This window comes from Equus asinus, chromosome 4 (assembly GCF_041296235.1).
Source record: "Equus asinus isolate D_3611 breed Donkey chromosome 4, EquAss-T2T_v2, whole genome shotgun sequence".
Classification (NCBI taxonomy): domain Eukaryota; kingdom Metazoa; phylum Chordata; class Mammalia; order Perissodactyla; family Equidae; genus Equus; species Equus asinus.
Window position 1 is genome coordinate 128,223,609 of NC_091793.1, and position 25,812 is coordinate 128,249,420.

General features: G+C 37.3%; 1 protein-coding gene across 1 annotated transcript in view; it reads right to left on the minus strand.

The window, feature by feature from the left end:
- Positions 1-347: 347 nt before the first annotated feature.
- Positions 348-25,812, minus strand: part of TMEFF2 (transmembrane protein with EGF like and two follistatin like domains 2) — a 227,806-nt gene continuing 202,341 nt past the window's right edge. Inside the window, exons 8-10 of the mRNA XM_014837534.3 lie at positions 7,882-8,005; positions 5,917-6,075; positions 348-2,462 (exon numbers count right to left, since the gene is read on the minus strand). Of these exons, the coding sequence (XP_014693020.1) occupies positions 2,366-2,462; positions 5,917-6,075; positions 7,882-8,005 (380 nt within the window). The 3' untranslated portion in view covers positions 348-2,365. The remainder of the gene's footprint in view (positions 2,463-5,916; positions 6,076-7,881; positions 8,006-25,812) is intronic.

Below are 25,812 nucleotides of genomic sequence, written 5' to 3' on the forward strand. Positions count from 1 at the left end.
GAGTTTGTCTAAGCAAGGATGACACAGATGCTACGAGGAAGTGGAAACCATATCACATGAACATCAAATGAGGATGTTAAGGATGTTTCACTTGGAGAGGAAAATACTTGGAACGAAGTCATGGAATGAGTGGGAAAACAAAATATCTGTCCAAATATTTTTAAATACTTGTTACTATTCTTTCTTTGCTCCAGAAAGGAAAAATAGAAGTCATGGGTAGAAACCTTAGAAAGTATATTTCAACTTCTCAAAATAGTCTCAAAATTAGAATTATCCAAGAATGAAATTCCAAATTATAAGAGATATGCAAGTAGAGGCTGGATGAAAACCTGTCAGGACTAGATTGTGAGGTTTTTTAGAGTAAAGATCATATTTTATTTGTATTTCCCTAAGACCTTGAATAGAGGCTGGTGCATAATAAATACTCACGTAAAATGTGTCATACACCTTTTACAAGGGATTCCTTTAGGGGATGAGTGAGCATGGAGGTGAACAGGAATGCACTTTATTATATTATATTATTACTATTAACTCTAAGGACTTCTCCAACACTCAGGTTTATGATCCTTTGATAAAAATTCACGCAAAGTAACATACCAACATTTAATGAAACAAGTCATTTCATACTCTTACAAGTTAAGGTCAGTAGCGTTGTTGTTTCTTTTAAAGTCTACTAAGCTCTGTGATGTTGCATTTTTGCTCTTCCTTTAGGAGGAAGGAGGTTTTGTTTGCCACAACTACTGTCTTACAAAGGAGATCAGTACCAGTTACATCTCTGCACCTATTAACCAAACTAAAATCCCATGCAGAAGTTTAAATGGAGTTTGTTCTGTACAAGCAGCATAGGACCGATTTACGGAAACACTTGAGTGATGGTTGTGCCAATAGAGTCACACTTTTCAAAGTGATGACTAACCTAGAAAAGCAGGTTTTTCACAGAGGCCTAAATCCTATTTAGATTGTCACCTTTTTTAATGTTTTAACAAATATCTTAAATATCACTGTAGGAAACATTTTTCACTGAATATATTCAGAATGTGTTGATTTGATATTTGTCTTTTTTTTTGACCCAGGAGTGTCATTCCTTTTAGTCCATGCAGAGGTCATTTGAAGGAGGCAAAGAAAGCTTTATTTACTATATTAGCCATAGAAAGCTATGAAGAACAAAATGATAATAAGGCAATTATTTGGTTTGATAGTTTCAACTTATTCTTTGAGAATTTTCACAGTTTATTTTTTTTCTAAACAAAGTGGTTATACCTATTTGTATGCTCAAAAATCCATATCAACTTCCCACTAAGGTCTTTCAGATGCAATGCGATTAATTTTCTTTCTTATCGCATCATATAAATATGCTCAAACATATTTCTCTGTTTTCTTGAAACATTATCATCTTAGTCCATTTCAAGTAATTGTGTTGCATTAGCCATAAAGGTATTCATGAGGTATTTGGTTGTGATTCTAACTTCTTTTTAAAGAGCTGTATACTATAAATATAGCAAGGTGCTTCTGAGAATTCATGATTTTGTGTCTCACGTTTAACGATGTTATTAAATTTTTCCCCTAGTTGTTAATTCCACTGACCTAAATGGAGAAGATTTTGTGTTCTATATTCCTAACATGTAACTTGTTCTGGACCCTTTGGATATATGCACTTCACTGGGAGATTCTAAGATGCTTCCCAAATCAAAACCAATATCTTCTTTCCTTCTCTCTTATGAGTTGTGAAACACTTTCATTCCGCTTCTTCTTTGATTTAATTTATTTGCCAGAGATTTTTCTGCTCTGGGGCTGAAGATGGAGGACCAAGGAAGAAATTTGATGAAATAGAGATGATCCAAAGATCTGAAATATTTTATCCTCACTCGATATAAAGTAAATTATTTTTTCTCCTTTCCAATAACCATCATTTCCCTCGATCTTGGAATCACTCAAAACCTAGCCACTGAGTCCTGTATAAACTAATGCTCTGTCTCAAGATCTGGAGAAAGATGAAATACTGGTACCTGTACAGATTGTACTAGCTTGATTATATTTACAGTTATGAGATACCGCAAATTTAAGAATGCCGATTTTTTCTCATCACTGAGTATTTATTATATATAACAAATACATGGGAAAGAAAAAACTATATTGTGTGATATAAATAGTTTATTTACATTACAGAAAAACATCAAGACAATGTATACTATTTCAAATATATCCATACATAATCAAATATAGCTGTAGTACATGTTTTCATTGGTGTAGATTACCACAAATGCAAGGCAACATGTGTAGATCTCTTGTCTTATTCTTTTGTCTATAATACTGTATTGTGTAGTCCAAGCTTTCGGTAGTCCGGCCACTGTGCAACATGCTCCCTTTAGATTAACCTCGTGGACGCTCTTGTTGTGTTGTCTGAACTGTAGTGCCCTGTATTTTGCTTCTGTCTGTGAATTCTGTTGCTTCTGGGACATTTCCTAGAAGGTTGGAAAGTTTACAAATCTTAGTCCAGTGCTATTCTAGAATCACAGAGTGAAGTTGTGGATTAGTCAAGTTATTAAAATATTTCAGATGAAAGAATTTATTATTAGTAGAGGCTGGGATTATTTGGGAAGAGGTTTCTTTCTTTTTTTTTTTTTTGCTTCTCCTTGCAGTTGTCTTTAAGCGTCTGTTGTGGAGGATCGAGGAACAGAGGCAGAAGCTGAAAAGGAAGTTTACCTAGTCCTCAACTGCTTACTCATTAAAGCACAAAGAATGACTCAGCACAATGCAGTCAAGCAAGTCCTGAGCTCATCTAATTTCACTTTAAAGGTCTTCAACAATTTCATATTGTAAATGTCCTAGGGGTGAATGTTGTATTGACATTTCAATGCTGCAAGTTTAAACCCTATCAAACCAGAGGATGAGCCAGCTGTTAATATCTGATATGTAGTGGAAAGGGATCTTGTTTTGTATTAGCCTAATATTATTTTTGTCCATTAATACTGTAAGCTAAAGACATAAATTGGTACCAATTATTTAGCTTCTATAAACAGCTAATATTCAGTCAGATTATCTGTAAAGCTCTGATCTTGTATCTTTTCTCTTGTAATACAAGGATGCTTTGACAATGCAAATAAGAACAATATAAAGTTCATATAAAGTCCTATTATAATATACTGTGGGGTATCAGAGAATATATATTCATATATATGTTTATAGATGAATAAATAAATATGCATAGTATGTGTGTATGTATATATATATATATATATGGTCTTTTCTGGGGGGGAGGTCTGTCAAAATGAACATGGAGCTGGAAGTCACATTTCCAGCAAGTGGGAGATGGAGACAAAAAGACTGAAAATCCAACTTCTCAAGATGGTAACTCTTTTCATTGCAGAACTTGTCTCTAGATGTCCATATTTTTTATGACGCACATTGTATTTAGGAGGGCAGTGGTTTAATTAAAATAGTAAAAAAAAACAAGGAAGAGAAATTAGAAAAAAAAGAAAGTGGGAAAAAGAGAAGAGAAAGAAAAGAGGTGGAAAAGGGGAGAGATCAGGAGGGGAAGAGATTGGAAGAAAATAGGAGAGAATGAGGGACCTCAGCTCTGTGAGATTTTGTAAATCTCTTAGCAACTAGATATGTTGGAATAGGTCTTGACAGACACGTGTGGCCAGGTCGCTAGGAAGGAAAGGTTTAGGGCTGTGGGGGAGATGGCCTAAGTGGAAAGTCTAGTTTTTAAGCAGAATGTTTTCAAGTGAATGAAATGAATCCACACTGGGAATAGTGTGGTCTATTGATTAGTACGACTCCTGGAAAGGCTTTGGAAGGCTTGGATGTCCTAGGATAGCATTGAAATAATGCTAATTTAGCTCATACGCTATTTTTCCTTCTCAAAAGTAAACAGAGGATAGGGTTGGTTTTGTTTAAACATGGAAAATGAAAATGTCCATATGCCTTGATAAAATGGCTGGCTCTCATTTGGAGCTCAGTTTAGGTTGTCTTGAGCATCAGAATACACAACATCATGACCTGCCAAGGGCACTATGAGCAGTGATTAAGTGCGCAGGCTCTGACACTAGGCAGGCTGGACTCCATTTCTGCCCTTGTTGCTCAGCAGTGTAAACTCAGCAATTCGTTAACTTCTCATACCTCAGAGTCCCTATCTTAAAAATGGGGATAATTGTTTCTTCTTCATAACATTATTAAATGTATATATGTGTGCCTGTGTGTGTGTGTGCACACATATATGATACATACACACACATATAGTATATACACACACAATTCCTGGTGAGGTAAGGACTCTGCGTATTCCAGTTGTGTTTATTATGTATGGAAATGGAATTGTGATTAATAACAGACCTGAAAACATCTGCTAAAGCATTTAAACTTTTGCATTTTTGTCAGTACATGAAGTAGGAAATCAAACTGTTATGAGATTATATCTATTAAATACGAATTTTGTTTTTCATGTACTGATATTCCTTAGATATTAGAAGGCTCCAGACTCTTAGAGTAATGTGGTGCAGTTTCCTGTGTTTTAGATTCTTTTCTTTTATACTCTGTATTTTTGGTTACTTGAGTTATCTTTTTGTTCCCCAGAATCTATTTTAATATAATCCATTGACTCACTTGGCATCTAAATGTGAGAGTCGAGTTGATGAACTCAACTTGGCTTAGAGCAGCACAAAGCTCCAGTCAATGATCTACCCTTAAGCCTTTCTGCCAGGCAAGGATTTATGAACCATATTTTGTCTCTTTCAAGAGCAAATGCCACACTTGTCCTTAAAGAAGATAGTGCAATACAGATACTGAGATATATTATGGTCTTTATTTTCTAAAGATATGATACCTTCTTTTATTTTCCTGTCTTTGGAAAATAATTTTTGGGGAAACATTCTGATTTACTGTGAGCTGTACAAATGAATGGAAGTCTAAATGCCTTGTGAATTTGGCAAAGACCTTGAGAAACTTCCTTGGAACTTTTTTCTCAAGGAAAATGAAATTGGGTCAGAAAGAAGTATCTTCAATAATGCTTCTGGTTAGACAGGACAAAAATAACATGCATTTGATTTAGAATCTAATTCTTGGTTACCATGAATTTACACTCTGGTGAAGTTAAGCAAGTACCTGGCCCCACTCCTTTACTCCAAGTCCAATGTCAGACATCACTGACTAGTCTTGGTTTTGTTTCCTGTTGAAAGTGGATGAGATCTCTGTATCTCTGTCTACCTAGCTCTCCAGGCAACAATGACCATTTGGATTGTTCTTGGGGTTTGATATAAAAGCTGGTTGTGAGATTCGTTGTATGTTTCCATATATCAAAGGTTTTAATGGTCTATAACATAATCTTTCTTGTTATAACTATTTTCTTTGAATTTTGTGATTAAAAGCTATTTTGTCAACTTAAGATAAAAATGCATTTGCTGTTTTTATCAAATATGTTAAAAATGATTATATCTGAGAGTTATACTTGGAAACATACGTACCATAAATGAGAGCTGTAACAATACTTTTCTAGGCCTTATATAGAATCTGTTCTGACCTCATTTGGCATACTGATCTGGGTAAATAAGAAACACTGTTATTTAAATAGTCTGTTAGAAGTTTGAATGAAGACTGACTTTTCATAGTTAAAAGAGAGAAGCATATTTAAACAAAGACTGGCATTATATATTAGAAATAAAAAAAAAAGACCTTCGCTTAGAAAATAAATAATCCCCATCATAATGCAAAAATAAGGAAAATAATTTGTTCCACTCCAGCATGAAAATCAATGTCTTTTTATTTGGCTATTCAAATGCTGTTATGATGAGGAAATAGGACTCCAGAGAATGGATGGTTGCAGAGTCCATGAAAGGACTCATAATTAGAGTGATCTGATTAAGACAAGGAGGAATAAAATATCCCTTTATTTGAATGGCCTTGAGTATCGTTACTGACCTTGTGATACAGAGGACCACCACACAGATGACAGCAATCTGGATCGTTCCAATCACCGCTGCGATTAAGACGTACTGAAATCGTACAGGGCCGGGGACAACGTAGAGAACACTGTAGTCCTTTTTTTCACAGTGTTGGCCAGTATAGCCAGCATCACACCTGCAAGAAATTATAGTGTCCAGTTACCTGTAGCTGCTGGATCCATTTTTGTAGGTGGCCGACAGGCATTTATGTTCATGATGACATTAGCGCTTTTTGTCTCCCTCTCTAAAAAAATGGTGCTTTGTAGATATGGTTCTCAACTACTTATTTTCAACATGACATCTTTGTGTTTTTGGTTTTGAAGATATGTGGGTTCTTTTTATACTTATAATAATGAATTCTGAAGATTGGAGGATTGGTAGATAATTTGTGATGATAATACAGGGACAACAGATGTCCAGGGATAATTTTCTCTCTGTTTTTTTCAGGTGAGCTTTACATTTTATTTAACTTGCTGTTTAATCAACCTAAGTCAACGAGATTATTTGAGAAAAGGTTTGTTTCTGATGACATGGGTAATTAAAAAATAGGGCTATGTATTTATTTAGTTTGGGATAAAGCCTTCTTTATGTTACCATTAGAATAATTGTTGAAAAATATTAGGGCCAGAGGTACAATAAGAGTAATTTCTTTGATTATTATGGTCATAAAGTCTTCTGCTTATGTTAGAGAGTTAAATTTCAGAAGAAAAAAGTAATTATGATGAAGGCAACCCTGTTCTGTAAAACAAGCCCATGTGCTATCCATCTGAGAAGCAACGCTACCTCTCACTCAATCAACCTTCACCAGAAAGCTCAGGGAAACAATCTGCGTGTTAAGATTGACATTTGACAATGAAATGAGAAAACAGCTCACGTAAAAACAATACTAATGGGGAGCTACTTGTCATTGACTTTGTGCAACTATTTGGGTACTTCACTTTGAATTCCTGGTCAGTACATCCTGGGCTGTTTCCTCTCTGCATCAGAAGGGTTTAATGATGGGGACTCTGCTGAGGATGACACGGCAGCAGAAGCAACTTCCCAGTTATGTTCCCTCTGCCTGACTTCACTGGAAGGCAGGTGCTAGTATATTCAGTGAAGGAAAACATGAAAGGAAGCCAGTTCTTGAGGAGAGAGGGAGAGAGAGAGGGAAAGAGAGAGAGAGACAGAAGAGAGAAAGACAGAGAAAGGGAGAAACCCCTTTCAATGTATAGCAACACACAACCTATTTCATCATACGCCACTTGTATATTCCTTTAATAAAAACACATTCGTTTTTCCACTTTGGCTTTACCATCTCTGAAATAATTATGTTCTACCATGAATATTCAGCAGATATTTATATTTATTAACTAAATCCAGGCAAGCAATTTCTTTGTGTCTCAATTGAGTTTGAAACTGTAGAGGTGTAGCTAATAATCTCACTATACAAGTCACATGGATAGCAGATCGACAGAAAAGAGTGTGCGCCTAGCAACACCAAGACTGATCATATTTATGAGAAGACCTGAAGGATTTTGAAAAGGTGACCTCCCCAAAGCAACTATGTTATCTAATGGACAGAAAGGCCTCATCCATTCATTTGTTTGAGAAATATTTACTGAGCACCTGATATGTGCAAAGTGTGTTCTGTGCCTAGGGGAAAGTGGTGAATAAAACAGAGGCGCCTGTGTCTTTAAGGAGCTTGTGATGCCCAAAGCACAATTTCAAATTATACTAGAAAAGTATACATAATAATGTGTTGCATAGTACTTGGGTGTGTAAGGCACACACATTTTGTGATTTGCTAGTGGGGGTGTGTGTGTGTAGGAGAAGCAGAGAAAAGTTTTGCTGCTGATCACTCATTCAGGCAGAATGCCATCCAACTCTCCGTAAACATCCAGAATTTAGTTTTCACATTTTTACTTTATACATTTTAAAAGCTAAAGGGTGAAAATATTACCTGCAAGATGGCTCCTGCATATTGATAGAATGTTCACACTTTCCGTGCATGCAGAAGCCGTTGTAATGTTCTGGGCAAGGTATGTGGTGTTCTCTGGCACTTTCTTCTAATTTGTTAGCATTCTCTGTGAACATAGATAAAAGCAAGCACCCCTTGTAAATACTTTCTTAGCCTGGTAAGATCAACCAGTACATTAAGAAGCAAAGTACAGTAGGCAAAGATATTTTAAAAGGGCAAGAACTAAAAGGCCATGTTTCAGAAGAAAGAGGGAGACGGCACTGAAAGACAGACGTCGTTACAATTGTGTTTTAGAGATGAAACTGCAAAATTACCCAGGGCTTTTCATGCTTTTATGCAATTTCCTACATCTTTAACAGCCAGTGGTGTTTCTACGAGTTGTCAGAGAGCTTTAATTTTCCTTGTGTAAAGACCATACATTGATCATAAAATAATTCAAGAAGTAATTTCCTATTTTTTGAAATTCAAAGCCCAGCATAATGTCCCTAAAAGTAAATTGCTGCAATACCTTGATACTTGCTCAATGTGGGAGCTTAAAAGTTAAAATACAGCAGCGTTCAATTGTTAAACAGACGTTTTCCAAAACTAAATGCAAATTTCAACAAATGTATTCTTTCAGGCTTTTTTCATCTACTGTGAACATGAATTTTACTAGCATCCATACATTTTCTTATTGCCAAAATAAAGCTATTGAAGGAGCAAATGTTACTTCATAATCACTTATGTAGACACTAACACAGTACATACAGGACGCTATAAGTGTATTCTAATGCATAATATTTGGTCGATGTTAATAATGCTATGTGAAATTTAAACTTATGATAAGGAAAAAACTTATGTTCTAAAATGAACTCTTTCGTCTGTCATTAACAAGTTTCATTTGTTTTCTTATGTTTCTATGAAGATATTAAAATATTTTTTATGATCTATTTTAGTCTAAATATATTTGCTTCATATTTGTAATGCCATCTCCAAGAGGTCTTTTGATTCTTTATGTTCATTTTATAATATAAAGTTTTGCCTTTTCTGAGTGTCTTCTATAATCTGCGATGTCCTTTAAAACTCCTCTCCAAACACATGAGAAATATAACTTTCTTGACTTCAATCTAAAGATGCTCTTCAACACCACCGTAATTGGTCAGCAGTAACGGAAGATTGAGAATGAATTACTCTTTTAATGAAATAGATTATTTCCAGATAAGGCTACAGTTTTTTATTATTGTGCATCCCTTATCATTTTTACTGGCTGTCACGGATGATGAGCATATTCATCAGGAGAAAAAAACACACTTTTGGTATTACTGAATCAGACAAATGTATTACTTATGTTGAAGCAGAACGGTAACATATTTATATATTTTAAGATCTAGGTGTCATCTGCAAAACATTAAAGCTTGGTAAATTGTTAAATATGTTAAGTGCTTTCTGTGTAGAGATATTTATATACATTGCTATGATGGATAATATTTCAGATTACATGTCCAAATTAATATAGGATTCATCATCAGTATGCTAGAGAAACTGGAAATGGCATTGAAATCATTCATTAGTTCTATATCTGTGTCTTTTTACCAATTTAGGTGGTTTTTTGTTTGCATTATACTATTTCTATTTTGCTAATTCCCGTTAAACTGAAGGAATCACTTCCATGGAAAAGACCGAGAATATACAGAACCTTCTCTTTCAGTTTCTCCTGTTCTTCGAAGCTACTTTGGAATTTTGTGGCATAGTCATTTTGGTAACAAACTGCCCCTGCAGTGAGCAAACACAGCAAAACTGAAATGGATAATGTAGGGTGAAATTGCCAATATGGGAATATGTGACCAAAATGGGCCACCACGGTATTTCGATGCACCTCGAGAGGCTTGTGGTCATTCATGAATCCATGGAGAAGGCTGGGCTCATCCTGTGCCAGGGCCAGGGGGCTGCAAGCTAGAGTGGTCAAACCGTGCACCTGCTGGTTAAAGGCACACTTTAGCAGTGGGTTTTGCTGGCCCCACTGTTGATGTAATGAACCAGCACTGATTTTCACTCTTATTTCTGGATCTTCTCCCCATAACAAGCTATTCAACACTTGTATTTAGTGTTCGTTAGTAACCCTTCAGTGCTTCTGGACACCTGCATGCAGGAGAATTTCCTGTAACTTCCCTACATTTCAGCTATAAACTATGATAGTGTTTTTAAAACACATCTTATTAGGGGCTATTTTTTTTCTTTCTGTCAGTTGCAAAAGAAGATAAAGAATTTTCTTAACTCAAAATCTAGCTTTTAGGCTATTTCATTTTTAACTCTGTTCCTCGCTCCATACTGTTTGTTTCTGGATTTGTACCACATCCACAATTATGAACTGAAGTCCAAGGGCAAAATAAGAGCTTGTTTGAGTGAGGTTGTTGTCTTAGTATGATAAGAGCTGTGTATTTTCACCAAGCTCATTCTCCAGACATGGTGACCACATGGGAGGGGAATAGTTTCCATCATAAAATCTGCTAATTAGTTTACTCCATTCCTTATAAGCTTAGGGTGCTCTGTCCATAGGATATTGTCAAATAAGAAAGTAGAGAGATTGGAAATAAATGAGTAGAAGAAATGATTGCTGGGCAAGAAAATGAGGACTTATCAATACATGTCAGCAAATTTATAGTCAATCCAACGAAGTAAACCAGTTGATTGAAAACCTGAATATATAACCACTTCTAGTAATGCAATAGACATATTTAGAAATGAGATTTAAGTATATTAAGAAGAGTAGAGACACAGAAATCTAATATCCCAACCAAATATGCGTATGGACCATAGTGAAGATTTGTGATTCTGATGTTTACGCATAGGGACTCAAGCAACAATAAAGCATTTAAAGATTTAAAATCATATAAGAATGATACTTTGGAAGTCTGTATGTTCTCTCCAGTGGCTGATGATGTAGACAACAATTTCTCTGTCCTCCATTTAAAAAGAGGTTTAATGTAAAGGTTGTGCTCTTTCTTTTGAGAGAGATGCTGATGATGGTAGAAACTCTTCATATCTTTGTTTAAAATCCTCTACCAGTTTCCTGTTCAAATGATTACAGATGGTTTGTTCTGAAAGAGATCTCGACCCTTTTAAGAAATAATTCCTGGTATAATCTGGGTTATTTGCAGCAGAGCTAACAGGGCTGCATGCCTATTACTAGTCAACACTCCAGTCAAGAGCTATAAAAGCACATTGCTCTAAAGCACAGCTACAGGTATTGTGTCTGTCCTAGTGATTTCAGGAAAAGAGACAGAGAGGGCTGAAGAGAGAGAAGGAATGGTGAATGGCAAGGCCTTACCTCACCATAAGGTAAGTAGAAAGGAAATAGAGCCAGGCAGAGGCGTTCAGAGAGTTAAATCAATAGAGCCAGAGTGGGGTGTATGTGTGTGTGTTTACCATTATTCCTGCCTTCTTCTCCCCAAAAAGCTGGAAATAAGATGTCATTCAGAGAATTAATCTATTAAAGTAACACATCATGGGTCAAGGCAGAAATATGACAGTATAAAATTTGACTAAAACTATTCGTATATCTGAAGAAAGAATGTTTCCCTTTGGACAAGGGTCAGAGCTTGGCAAAAAGAGCATCTGCAAGTCAAGTTGTGTCACCTATTCAAGTGCTCCCCAGAGTGGTGTGCCTCGAGGAGCCAAGTGAAACTAGGAAACCCAGAGTCCCAGTTGCAGAGATGGATGCACTCGGCTATCAGCGTCTGATGCTGTTAAATATTCACTCAGTCGGCCCATTTCTCTTGTTCTCCTGCTTTGCTCTCTAAACAGTCTTAAGTAATTTCACTTCTATGCAAGCCTCCTCATTGGGAATGGCTTTGACAGTGTCACCTGAATATCATATCCCTCTGACAGTTATCTATTTTGTTTGAGGGAATTGACAGGTTTTGAGTTTCTATGCCCTTTTTGGGGCACAAATCAGCCTTCTTTAGCCCACCCACTTCTGAGATTTTCTATGATCAAATTTCTGCGCCTACAGGCTAGCGGTCCAGACCCTACCCATAATGCACTACAGTCTCAGAGGCTGTTTGGGCATTGGTTGGATGATATTTCTCTGGAGATACCCCTATTTTGCTTTCATCAGGCTTTTCTTTCGAATATAAACAAATCCTTTAGACCACTGATTACCCAGGAAGGTCTGAGAGAAAGTTGGAAAGATCCTAAACTAGAAGTATCATCAAGATTTAGTGGATGTCTTGGAGAGGCGGATTCCTACTACATAGTTTTAAGCAACTAGAGTTGTTCAATAGGGGGATGAGTCATATAGTGAAAGAGTGAGTTTCTGGTGGTGTTAAAAAGGAGCTGTGCTTCCATCGCTCAGATGTTGTAGATTGTTACTTTGTGGTGGATCAGATTATTTCAGACCTCTAGGTTCTTTGAACTCTAATATTTACTTCTATTGCTAATATTTATTATAAGATTATTTTTGATACTCTGGGAAAAATAAGTGGAGAAATAGGGATATTATTCAGATACAATAGATGAAGGAAATCACTTTGCCTTAATTATTGGGAATTCTACTTTTTCAAAGAGTGTAAAATGTCTTAAATATTTACTATGTCTACAAATCAGACCTAGCATAATGTGATCTTCATTATGTATTGTCTTCCTTGTGGGGAATAATATGTTTTTGGATCAAAATTCAATTTTTTTTTCCTGAGGATTCTCCCTCTGCTAACATCTGCTGCCAATCTCCCTCTTTTTGTATGTGAGCCACTGCCACAGCATGGCCACTGAGAGACAAGTGGTGTAGGTCTGTGACTGAGAACCACGCCTGGGAACCAAACCTGGGCCACCAAAGTGGAACACACTGAACTTAACCACCAGGCTACCGAAGCTGGCCCTAAATTCAATTTTTAACATCATGCTTTAACATCACAAATTATCTTGACCAGCTCATACTGATAAGTTGTACAGTTTGGTTTATTATCTTTTCAACTGTCTTTTCCTGTGGGCACACAAAAGGTGCCACACTTTTCCAGCAAACTAAAAATTTCCACTTTGAATGTATTTCTATAACACTTCTATTTTTTTATGTTTAATAACAGTACAAAGAAACCCAGCACTGGGGGGTTCATACTTGCACACCTGTGGTGATCACTTGATTTTACCCTTCAACTACTACTGCCATATCTCCAAAGCAATTTGGAAATAATCTTATTTAACCAACTAGGAAAAAACCTACCTTTCTTTCTATTATATTTATATTGTGCCTGGGACAGAAATAAATTCTGAATTTAGAAGTAAAGTCATGATTGTCCCTGTTGTTGATTAGAGCTGGTTTCAAAGAATATATATAATTCTTCTGATTCCCTCTCCTTATCTTATCGAGTATGAACATGTGAGGTGGTAGCAAAGCCTCATATCTAGCTTGAATTGCAATCGAAGTTTTTTAAAGACCAGAAAAGCATCCTATTGAACGGGTTCTGAATGTAATGCAATATGTGTTCTCACAACTGAACCAGTTCCATAAGAGCCTCACCTGCTGTTATAGTTTCTTCGAGGCACAGATGAGCAGATGAGAAGAGTCTCTCCTTTTTTAAGCCTCTAGGACAGAGACTCAAATGAGAATGCTAGATAAAAGTGACAGCCTAGTGCAAGGGACATGGAGGCGTTTAAGGACACAGTTGATTCTCAAGTTTTGTAAAGAGCAGAGACCCAGTCACAACATTCCTAGTTATTTAAGCTCTGTTAAGATTTAGAAAGATAACTTCAAAACAGAGACCAAGTCCTTCAAATGCTACAAATTCAACATTTTTTCTGCAAGTTGAACATTATCCTATTTTTTCAGAAGAGCAATTAAAACTATGTGGACCCAAAATTTTGCCAATTAGGCAGTGGTATGGGTTGGGAGCAGGATGGATGGGGATGGAGAGAAATTCTTTCTTATCTCACCATCGATCAGGCACTAATATAAAATGTGAAATGTGATTATCCATCTCACCACTTGCATGCATAAATATTTTTATTGGACATAAAATTAAAATAAACTGGAAGAAAACTAATTTTCATGTTACTACATTCTCAGGCAGGGCCCTAATGATATTATTCAAGAATTGCCTGAATTTAAATTGAAAAAAGTACCAGCATCCGAAATAGCTATAGTAATCTGGGGACCGGAGTGATGGAAATGAAACAATACTGGATGATTATTTACATGGGCTTTTGTTATCTCAGTTTCTACTGGTAATATATTTACATAGATAAAGCCGAGAAATCTGTGAAATCTTGGGAGAGAAACTTGTATGTAACACTTTAACTTACAAAATCCAAATACAATTATTATAATTCAAGGATTTGGCATAACAAGGCTCACACAGATTTAGCTAGAAATTCTAGACTCCCAACAAATAAAGAAAATATTCTTTTCTGTTTATTATTAAAAGCCAAATAAGCAGATCTTCAGCCTTTTGCTCTATCCTCTGACTTAGAACCGCCCTGCCTGGCTTGAGATGGCAGAGCCCTCAAGAGTAAAGAGAGCAAGCTACTGGGAGAAACTGTACTCTTCCTCAAATGGTCCTTTTTGAACTTCACCATTCAGTCAAGAGCCTATTAACTCTCAGCAAGTGAGTAACTCCTATAGGTTTAGAGGATTTAGCTTGAAGACCTTTTAAAAATATAGTATTTTATGGAACTTTAGAGTCTTTGACAACACTTCGTAAATATCAGGCCTTGGGAAGAGGTAGGGAGTCTCAAGCTGGAGTTGCCTTAAGCTTATCTGTGGCAATTTGCTGCCGCTCTCCCCACTGAGCTCTGGCTGCAGCAGCCTTTCTCACTTGAAAGCTACTCTTCAAAGGCAAAGTTTACTATAAACCTTAGAGAAAGAAAAAAATTATGGGAAGTCATTTTATGCCAAGGATATTCCGCTCCCCTTCTTTCTTTTGTCTTGCACTAAATTTATGCATTTCTGGCCAAATTTCTTTGATTAGTGGCTAATCTGGGCATATTTTCTCAGTGAGCTTCTTTGGTGGCAGTACTGAAAATGACGACCAAGTGACGAGAGTCCACGTTCTGTCCACTTTCACCTTCTGGGCTATGTCAAGCTCTTTTCCCCTCCACAGGCTGCATATGCAGAAATGGATAAACTGTTCAGATAAACCTTCTCAGGTGACCGATTTGTTTTCCTCTGTGATCCTGAAGTTACTAGTCAGCAGAGAGTGTGGGGGATTTACACTGGAGCATAGGCTGGAGCAAACACAGTAGAAACATCGGTTTTAATAATGTAGACAGGACAAAAAACGTGACTTTCAGTCATTTGTTATACATGTATTTCTTGAGTACCCTCCTTGTGTCTGTCACTGTGCTGTGGACTGTGTATGAGACACTGTTTATCTATTGGTTGTTTCCCATGATTTTGCTTGTTGTCTTCTAAACCCTCCCAAGGAAACAGATTCTCAAGACATAATAATAGTAAACATATCTACAATTACTTGCGAATCTACAACATGCCCTTCCCATTTTGTATAACTGAGGAAACTTAAGTTCACACAGGTTTAATTACCTGTCTTAGAAATATACACAATTGATAAGTAGAACTGGGTCAAACCCAGGGCTCTTTGCAGTGTAACAGGCAGACCACACAGTTAAGAACTTATCAAAACACAAGACAACATCTGGCCTCCATTTCTTACTTATTATTTGCCCTTTATGATGCCTGGCTCTTTAACCCACCTGGATCCTACCGCTGCTCTGAAACCAATTCTTTTCTTTTTTCTTCCTTCTCCCCTTGGGAGAGATATCTTGTCTAAGGCCAAGCCATCATGAATCTCAACCTCTCCATCCTCCTCAAGGGCTCTCTCCATCAATTACCTCCTTTCTCTCCTGTAGCTTCACCTCTTCTTCATTCTTTGCTTCCTGCCATCAGCATTTAAACATTTTGTGTGTGTTCCTTCTTAAAATAAAAGTTTATAAACCACTCTCAATCCATGTCCCTTGATGGACTTCTTGTCTCCTTTCTCCTCTTTACACTTAAACTTCTTAAAAGTGTTGTCTCCTCTTCTGTTCTTCACTTCCTGCACTAACTCCCATTCACTCTTTAACCCACCACTCTCTGGCCACCCCTTCAGAGAAACTGCTAAGACCAAGCTCAATCAACAACATCTTTGTTGCTAAAACGAGTATCTCTTCTCAGACATCAACTGTCAACCGTCCCAATCTCAGTAACTGATACTGCTGACCACTTCCTTCTTTGTGAAGTCTTCTCTTCCCTTGGTTTCCAGATCACTGACCTCTTGTTTTTTCAGTTGTTCCTTCATAGTCTATTTTGTAGGCTCTTGGTTTGCAACTGATTCTTTAAGAGTGAATGCTTTCCTAAAATTCTTTTCTTTTTATACTTTAAATATTCCCCCTGAGGGACGTCGTACTCACTCAATGCTTCTACTGTCACCTAAATGCCTCTGATTTCCAAATTTGGATTAGCCAACACAGATCACGTTTTTATAGGTGATGACACTTTCATAGAGTTTCATATCCACATATCAAAGTGCGTAGGATCTCTCAGACACCTCAAACTCATCAGCCTCTTCTCCCACTTCCTTCCCCTTCTTATCCCAGGCATATTCATCTACTCATTGACCCAAATCAGAAATCTCGGTTTCGCTTTCAAATTGTGATTGAGTAAATCATCAATCCTATAATTTCTACTTAAGTATCTACCCAATTTTTTCATTTTCTGCATTTCTACTGCTACTCCCTGAGATCAGACCATCACTGTCTCTCAGCTAGTCTCCAATCTTGCCTCTCCAAATCGATTTTCCACACTAGAGCCAGAGTAATCTTTCTAAAAGAAAAATATGAGTGCATGATGGCACTGATTAAAACCCCAAAAGAAACAATTCTTGTTATTCCTTATTATTCCGCCAATGAATTAAATTTTAAAATCACTTAGAAGGCCATTCAGAATCTGGTCCCAGCTTCTCCATTCTCACTTCTTGTAATTCTCTGGTATCCTCCTACACTCATCAAATGAAATTTCTCTCTGCCCTCTAGGACTTTCCATATGCCATTCTCTTTGTCTGGTATGCTCATTACCCCTCTTTGTATCATCTACCCAACTCCTACTCATCATCAGGTCTCATCACTGACATTACTTCCTCTAAGAAGCTTCTGTAATGTTCTCCCTGCCCACTCAGTCTGGGCTTACGGCCTCTCTTACTTAAAACCACTCCTCTCTCCTAGCACTTTTCACTCCAAATATTCTTTGCTGTTTATTTGTCTGTGTGACACAGTAGTTCATAAACTCTTTGTTAAAGGCAAGTATTAGATCTGCCTTATTTATTTATTTGCTGTTGTTGTCTCTGCACCTAGCACAGACCATAGCACAGAAAGGATAATGAACATGTAGTTTTTTAAATAAAAGAAGGTTTCCCCACTGACACAGTTGCCCAGCCTGGAGAAGCTGCAGAACAATATCCAGAAGTTATACCAGTAGAAAAAGGATCTTAACATTGTGTCATGGAAACAGCTTTTTGTCACGTGAGGGTGGCATCAGAAAATAACCTAAAGGAGAGCGAGAAGTGCCTATGAAACAATGTCTGCTGTGGGGGCTACAGACCCTGCAGAAAAGGACCCAGAGAAAGGGACGTGGTTCTTTCTTTCTACAGCTTCTGGTGGGGCTCATGGAGAAATGTGATCATCTAGTTTTTAAAATAATATCCTCTCTGTGAACTAAGGAGGTGTGATTATAAAGCAATGATATATAATCACCTTCACTTAAAGAATGAAGAGTATGGGAAATTTAGTTCTTCTGGGTGGAAAAACTGGTATCAGCGTGCATGTCATACCTCAAAAATCACACTGGAACCATGTAAAGGCAATTCTGAATGCACAGATTCTCATTTGGCCATTCACACTGTGCCTACAGTATCGTCCGGAAGTGAGAAATGCTGGTTGAATTTTTTTAGGACAAGAAGGAAGGAAACTTTTATCAAAAAAACAAACAGAACACAGGCAAATGCATTTCAAAATAGAAACTAGGATAAGTTAATAAAACATTTTCCTTACTTGTCTGCTTCTGAATACAACTATGCATTTATTCTCATACTTAAAAATAATAGATGATAAACTCCAAAACTATGGTGCAGATACACTTGAGGACACTGCAATGAGGAAGGCTAGTGATGAGCTTGGTTTTCTGCAAGTGCACTCTAAAAAGAAGCGGAGAGCTTTTTAGTTTCCTCAACCAAGGAACAAAGGGATAGCTTTTACTCTTCAATAGACTTTTGTGAACAGAATCTCAAAGTGCTTAAGAAAAGACACTAGGAATAATGTAAAATTCTCTATGGAAACAGGTTTAAAACTGGACTTCTTTTCTGGAAAAAATAAAAAGAAATAAGTTCCATAAAATTTGTGGTAAAAGCATGTCCAATAGCTAGAAATATTATATAATGTTTAAGTGGAATGTTTGATTCTAAATATTAATAACCTGCCTAACCTAGAAATTGTAGACAGCCTTTGTCCAGCATATTATGCAATGCTAGATACCTGAATAACATTTCTAGGTACAGAACCTTAGCATTTGGATGTTACAGGATTTTAGAAGACGTTCTTGATGCTCTGACACCCTCACAGAAGTGTGTGTATATGTGTATCAGTTTTGTATAAACACAATTCTACTATGACCTCTTACAAGTGGCAACATTTAATGAGGTACATGAGTGGGTTTAGTATCCTAGAATTTCTCTTTTAAGGGCAATGCTGCTCGTTCTAGTGCAGACCACTTAAAGTGCTTGCCAAAAACAGATTTCTAGGCCTTGGTCCTGATCAACTGAATCAGAATCACCAGCTGAGGGGCCTGAAGTCTGTCTTTTTTGAGGTGTGTGTGAGGAAGACAAGCCCTGAGCTAACATCCATTGCCAATCTTTCTCTTATTGCTTGAGGAAGGTTGTCGCTGTGCTAACATCTGTGGCAATCTCCATTTTGTATGTGGGATGCTGCCACTGGATGGCTCGATGAGTGGTGTGTGTGTCTGCTCCTGGGATCCGAACCAGCGAACCTCAGGGCACCGAAGAAGACCATGGGAACTTAACTACTAAATCTCTGGGCCAGCCCTGAAGTCTGTCTTTTTAAAAAGTACCCCTAGGGATTCTCATGCTCAGATGATTTGGAACACGATACTGCTGACCCCACCTAGCCCCTTCTCCTCATCTCTCTGTCTCTGGCCATCTGATGCTAGGTTCCCCTGCTTCCCGGTTCCTGCTTCCTTCCCCTGGTAACTACCCTCAAGCTGCCCCACCTTTCTGGTCCCAGGTCTGCTCAGCTACTCCTCTGTAAAGTACCTATCTCAGCAGCTGTTCCACGTCCATGAGTGTGTGAGCAGTGGTTGGCTCAAAGCTGCTCTTCACACACCCACCTTGGATGTGGTGAGAATCATCAGGGACCTTCAGCTCATGAAATCTTCCTTGACCTTGGCAGTCAGCCTGAACAATTCATTTCCTTTTAGAACATCTTTGCCTCTTTTGAGAACACAACACTCAAAGAATAGGCCATGTGCCTGTATCTGGGAGAGATTTCTAAATGTTGTCAAATCTCAGGTATCTTGAGACTAACTTTTTCAAACCTCTAGGCTTCCTTCATGGCTCTGTTAGATAACTAACAGAATAGCAACAAGAACTCCCGGTGTGGAAGCCAATGAGCATTCTCTTGAGTATACGAACAAATAACACAGCTGGGAAAAGGTGCAGATTATACCCTTTAGGACTGGCACAATTTTCAAAAGGGAATAAAGGCGCATTGGTCCATTGGTGATATCTTTATAAGTTCAGCTAGTCTGTAGAAAAGAGAAAGTCAAAAGAGAAGTGATGGGGGCAGGAAAGAAGACACATAGAAAGAGGGAATAAATGGAAGCAAAATCACCACTTGTGGCAGGGTGGCAACTGGGAGAGTTGAGGCCACAACAAATAGCAGGTGTTGACAGCACAAGAGAAGGGGCAGCAGAGGAGGGACATTTCTCAGTTTCATGGAGAAGGACAAACAGCCATCTGTGCTTCTAAATTTCAGGCCTTAAGGACAGAGGACATGTGCTTTAGACCAGAGTTTCCCAAGGTGACCTCTGTCAATGCCTTGCTGCTTCTGGAGCAGGCTGCATGGGAAAAAGGGGTTCTATAGTCAAACAAGTTTGGGAAAGGGCGAACTAAAAAAAGTTATATGGGTGTCTTTACTGCTGGTTTTCTGATTCTTTAAAAGGCTAACCTGCATTGTGAGATACTAAGAAAGGACACATATTATGGAGTATTCCTAAACTCAATTGTCTACGGAACCTCCCTCTTCTTTTTGGGATCATTTTGTGGGACTATTCCTCTAAACTCCATTCTGGGAAACATTGCATTAGACCACAGCATCTCCAAATTGTTCACATCACCACACATGTAGAAAATGATAATATTTGCTTTTAGGTAAAAGGAGGAGACAGCCAGGGGGCTCTAACCACCCAAGCCACCTAAGGGCTCAGGTGGATCGATGAGTGAACATACGTGTTACCCATTCATGGCACAGAAGAAAGCTTTGCACTAGATTGTACTTTCCTTTTAGGGCAGAGACCGTGTATTGTTTACCGTAATATCTCCAGCATGTAGAACAGGGACTAGCACAAAGTGGGTGTTCAATAAGTGGCATGGATAAATGAATGAATATTACAGGCATAGGCAATATATTTGGTAGTCACGTGTACCTTGGTGTAGTGGTTTTCAAAAGATTAGTGCCTATTAGTTGTTTGCATCAAACAACCAGCTGAACTTCAGTGACGTGCCCTTAAAGGCACAGACAATCCTTACCTTAAGTGACAAGATAAGGTATAACACGGCAGAGAACTCTAATCTACTCAATGGAATGTATATTTTCAGTATGACAGGACTAGATGCACAAGTAAAAGCCATATTTGCTATACACTTTAGTCTTCTTCCATGAAAGGCAAAAGGCTGGAGGGCAAAAATGTGTTGCTAACTACAAAAGACAAGAAAGATATCTATAAATGACTTGAAAGTGCAAGTATAGGTAATTGATGTGTTTGCACATTTCTCCTGTATGATGTCATGGCCAAAAAGAGGCAGTTAGAGAATTTACAGTGCAGATTTGGATTCATTTACGGATTTGGAGTACTGCCATATGTTGGTACCTGACCCAATTAATGTAAAGGATTTTCAGTGAAAGGGTTGGAAGTTATACCATCTCTTTTAATATTCCATGATAAGACAAAATAATTCTAAGAAACAAATGTGCTATGTGCTATGAGTATTTCTGAAAGTTTGTTTGACATTTCAAATTAGCATTCCAGATAAAATTGACAATAAAAAAGCCATGGAATTAACACTAAGACAGAATTTTGTAGTTTTGACTAAGAAGTAATTTCTGAACACAGCATAGCCCCTGAGCAGTTTATTGGCGTAGAGAAGTTATTCTGTTTTGATGATATTTCTCAATTATATCTTGGTACATGTCTGTGGCTCAAGTGTCTTTGTGTTTAAGCAGAATAAGACTGTTATTGATGGTTGTATTACTTCTTTAAATAAAACTTTTAATGATGTGTTAATCTGTCATAGATTTCCATGTGGTGTCTCCATTTAACCTGCTACAGAGACATGATAATACCAGCGAATGAGTCTTTTTCAAGACCAGATTACACTTTTTTTTATTATCAGTAAAACTGTACGTGTAAGTGATTATCTGGTAAAATAACAACCAAATATTTTATTTGTTACTGTACCGGGTTGAATAGCGTCCCTTCAAAACTCACGTCAACCCGGAACCTCAGAATGTGACTGTATTTGGAAATAAGTAATTAGTTCAAATGCGCTCATACTGGATTAAAGTGGGCCTAACTCCAGTGACTGGTGTTCTTATTAGAAGGACACGTGAAGACACACAAGTAGAAGGTCAAGTGAAGACGGAGGCAGAGATTGGAGCTGTGCTGCTGCAAGCCAAGAATGCAGGAGCCACCAGAAGCCGCAAGAGGAAAGGAAGGATTTTCCTTTTGAGCCTTTGGAGGAAGTGTGGCCCTGCTATCACCCTAATTTCAGACGCTTAGCCTCCAGAACTGTGAGATGCTAAGTTTCTGCTGTTTTAAGTCACCCACTTTCTGCCAATGTGCTTGGCAGCCTTGCAAACTAATACAGTTACCATTTAGCAACCAAACCCTTACATTGATGAAATATACCTTTTACTAGCCCATATGGAATCAACGAAAATGACCTGAAGGATTGGTTTCAGCTAATGTGTGACCTGGACAGTCTTGGTTTACGTTTATTTTCCTAGTGTAATTATTAATAGTGATTTTTCACTCCTAAAAGTTTGGATGATAAATTATATGACCACCTTAGGTTAAGCTTATGTTGAAATATCTGTGGTTCCTTGCATGTGCAACACAAAAATTATGTTTTGAAGGTGCTGATGTGTCAAAGGATGCTAACAACCACAGTAAAGAAGAATTTTTGAGACGATAAGAAAACTTTACGGAAAGGGCTGCATTCGTTTTTGATTCATTAATTCGTCTTATAGGAAAGGCAGTTACTTTACATGTTCATTTTGTCATATAACAGATGATGCTGCATTTCATCTTTATTAGAAAGAAGCAAATGACCAAGAAGCAAAGTGACATTAATGACCTTTTCAACAAAAAGATTCCAGGTCACATCTGAGGCATGATTTCTACCTTATCTCTATCTACATTTTCAGAATGTCTGAATAACTGATGTTCTTATGCAATTCTGACTCATTAAGAAAATGCTAGAGTTTATTTAGCATCTTTTATTTAAGAAGGATGGACGTTTAGGGTACTCCATTATGAAAATCTGAACATTAAATGTTCTTGTATTTGAAATGTTATCCTTTGGTTAAGCGCAAATCTTTTTAATCTGGGACAACTCTTTCCCTAAGTATTCTAAATAGCTATGAGTTCACTCTTTCTTTTTTTTCTTTCCAGTTTGGAACAAATTGATTTGCTTCCGGCACTTCCTTAATTTCTAGTCAGTGATACCTCTGAGTGTAAAAAACTGCTCTAGAAATAGTGAAGGATGAGGTGTAGGTCTTAACAGTTTCCACTTGGACAACATTTAGGGCTTGGAATTAGTTATTAACTAAATGGTACTTTGTGGTCTCGTAGTGTTAGTTTACCTTTTAACAGGTCTAACACACTCTCAGTATATAATTTACACTCTCCAAGTACACAGTTAACCACTCAAGAAGTCAATAGGGGTTATAAGACGTGTACAAATTTGAATTTGGAGAGAGGCAAACACCTATTTTATCCATTATATATAAAACAGCTGACATTTAGAATTGGGGCTTACAGGGAACCATTTATGTTGAAATAGAAAAAGCACAAAATGGCTACGTCCAGAGATGGGAGTGAAGTATGACACAGATAATTCAAACAATTTTTCATTTTTGCCATCATTATTGCTGTCAATCTCAACCCACAAGTTTTGGATCTTGGCATGTGACCACGGAGCCCTTTGGATCCAGAGAAGGTAAGAAATATTTTCTCTTATGAGGTTTTGAAATTTACTAGACTTCAGTCCTACCTGTACCTAGTTAACTCATCAATTTATTCGTTCACTTTAAAAATATTGGTCGATCTCATCCTCTGTACCAAATATTGCGGGTACAAGGTGTAGAGTGATGAATTAAGAAGATGAAGCTTCTCTCCTGAAGAGCATACATATTAGAGAGTCAGACAGGCAATATACAAAATCACAAACAAACAAAAACCTAACATTGAAATTAGAAATGTTACAGGGAAAAGTATGGTGTTCAGATATGGAAGAGTAGGTGGGAGACCTGTTTTAGAGAGGTGAGGGAAGCGTATTGAGGAAGGAAGGCTGAGAAAGAGGGGGCCAGGTGAAGAGCTTGGGAAGAGCCCCTGCCTGAGTGAATGGAACAAATGGAAAAAGACTGTAATGTAGGAGAGAGATCTTGCAGGAGCCAGCATTGTGGCTAGAACAGAGGGTGCCAGGGGTAGTAAAGAGAGGGCCAAAATGAATTGGAGAGACCAGTGAGATCTTCCCTGTGTGCAACTTTACATGCCGTGGTAAGGAGTATCAAGTTAATTTAAAGTGCAATGGGAAACCATTTGGGTAGTTTCAAGCAGATCTGACTGGTATGGAAAATAGATCATTGAGGGAAACAGAGGGAGCAGGGAGAATAAATCAGAGATCATTTGGCAATGTGGGTGAAAGACCACATCCAAGTCTTGGACTTTGGTAGTAGGAATGCAGAGAGGAAAAAAAAGACTTCTATTCCACATATATCTTTGATGTGGACTGAATATGACTTGTTTATGTATTGGAAAATGGGAGAGATGAATCAAAGATGACTAGAGTTTTGGCTTGAACATCCGGGTAGTGCTATTTTGTATAACGGGGAAGACTGGAGGAGGAGCAATTATGCTCTGATGTATAAACATGACAAATCTCTGGTTATGATTTTTGAAACTGCATTGAAAATTCTATGTTTATGTTTGAGTATGTCTACAATAGAACTGATGTGAACTGGAAGGAATTCAGAGTTTAGTAGGGAAGTTATTAGGGGTTAAATGCCTATTAATAATATTAAGTAAAGTTATGATTATTATATGCAAATCTTCTACATGATATCTAAAGTAGGAAGAAGGACATTTATAATGGTCTACAAGGGATGTTGAGATGTAAATTTAAAGGCAAGATAAGATATATCATGAAATGAAAGGGAAAAATTAGACTCTGAAGAAACATCAGTGAGGAATGCTTTTAAGCAAAGCATTCTTTTCTCGTTTTGAAAAAATCACCACAAGAAAATGAGTTATTTAAAGATAAGAAGTTTGTAGATTTGCCCTCTTCAATTTCCATTATATAGCATTGGTCTTATTTTGGCCAAAAGATTATTAAATTACATTATTATTTTACTCTGTGTAATGATGTACATTTTTCAAAGTTATTCTGTAGCTATTATTTTATTTGAGACTGCAACACCCCTAAATGTTAGCTAAGTTTTAGAATATGAGTGTGTGTGTGTGTGTGTGTATTTTTTTTCTTGAGACATTAGAAGGTGGAGGCCAGAAATATTCAATTATTCCCCAATGTCACACAGTGAGTTAAAGGCAGAATACTTGCTCCAGAAGCCATGAGTTCTCATTTTCTAAATAAATGTTTTGTTTTAAAATAGTTTAGATTTATAGAAATGTTACAAAGAGAGTACAGAGAATTCTCATACACCCACATCCAATTTTTCTTTGTGTTCTCCTCTTTAATCTGATGTTTTCTTCAAAATTTTTCAATGGTAAAGAATTGTCTTAGAGTTGCACATGTAGAGTTAGGAGAAAAATGAAAGAGGCAATCATCTGGATAATTCTAGGCCAAAAAACAATTTTGTCTGAAAGATTTAGATAATTGAGACAGAAGTGTTTTTTGCCTGGAGAGATTCCTAAGATTGCCCTGCTCATGCACTTGAGTTTGTAGGTATAGTTAGGACTATAGGTGTTTCACTTTCTAGTAGGAAACTGCATATCACTCAATGTGAAGAACGTGGGTTTTTTGAAAGGGCTAAATTGTTTAGCTCTATGTTTTTTTCTTACAAATAAAGTATATTGGGTATTTTTCATTATAAAAGCAATTCACGTTGATTTAAGAATAGTAGAAAATACAGAAAGTAAAAGAAGGATAGAAAGTCCTCATTGTTTACAACCTAAAGAAAACCACTATCAACATTTAATTTACTTACTTCTAGTCTTTCTACTAGGTGGATAGTTTGAATCTGTTTACTTACATTGGACCATGCCTAGGGCATTCTTATTTTTAAGCTTCACATGAGGCCGTGTCTAAAAGCTGGTCTCAAAAGCAGGCTAGCTAAATTGTTCAGCATGGTACATTATGAATAGGCCATTCAGTGTATCTGGAGAAGGACTGTAGTCATCTGAAGCCCACATCTTACATC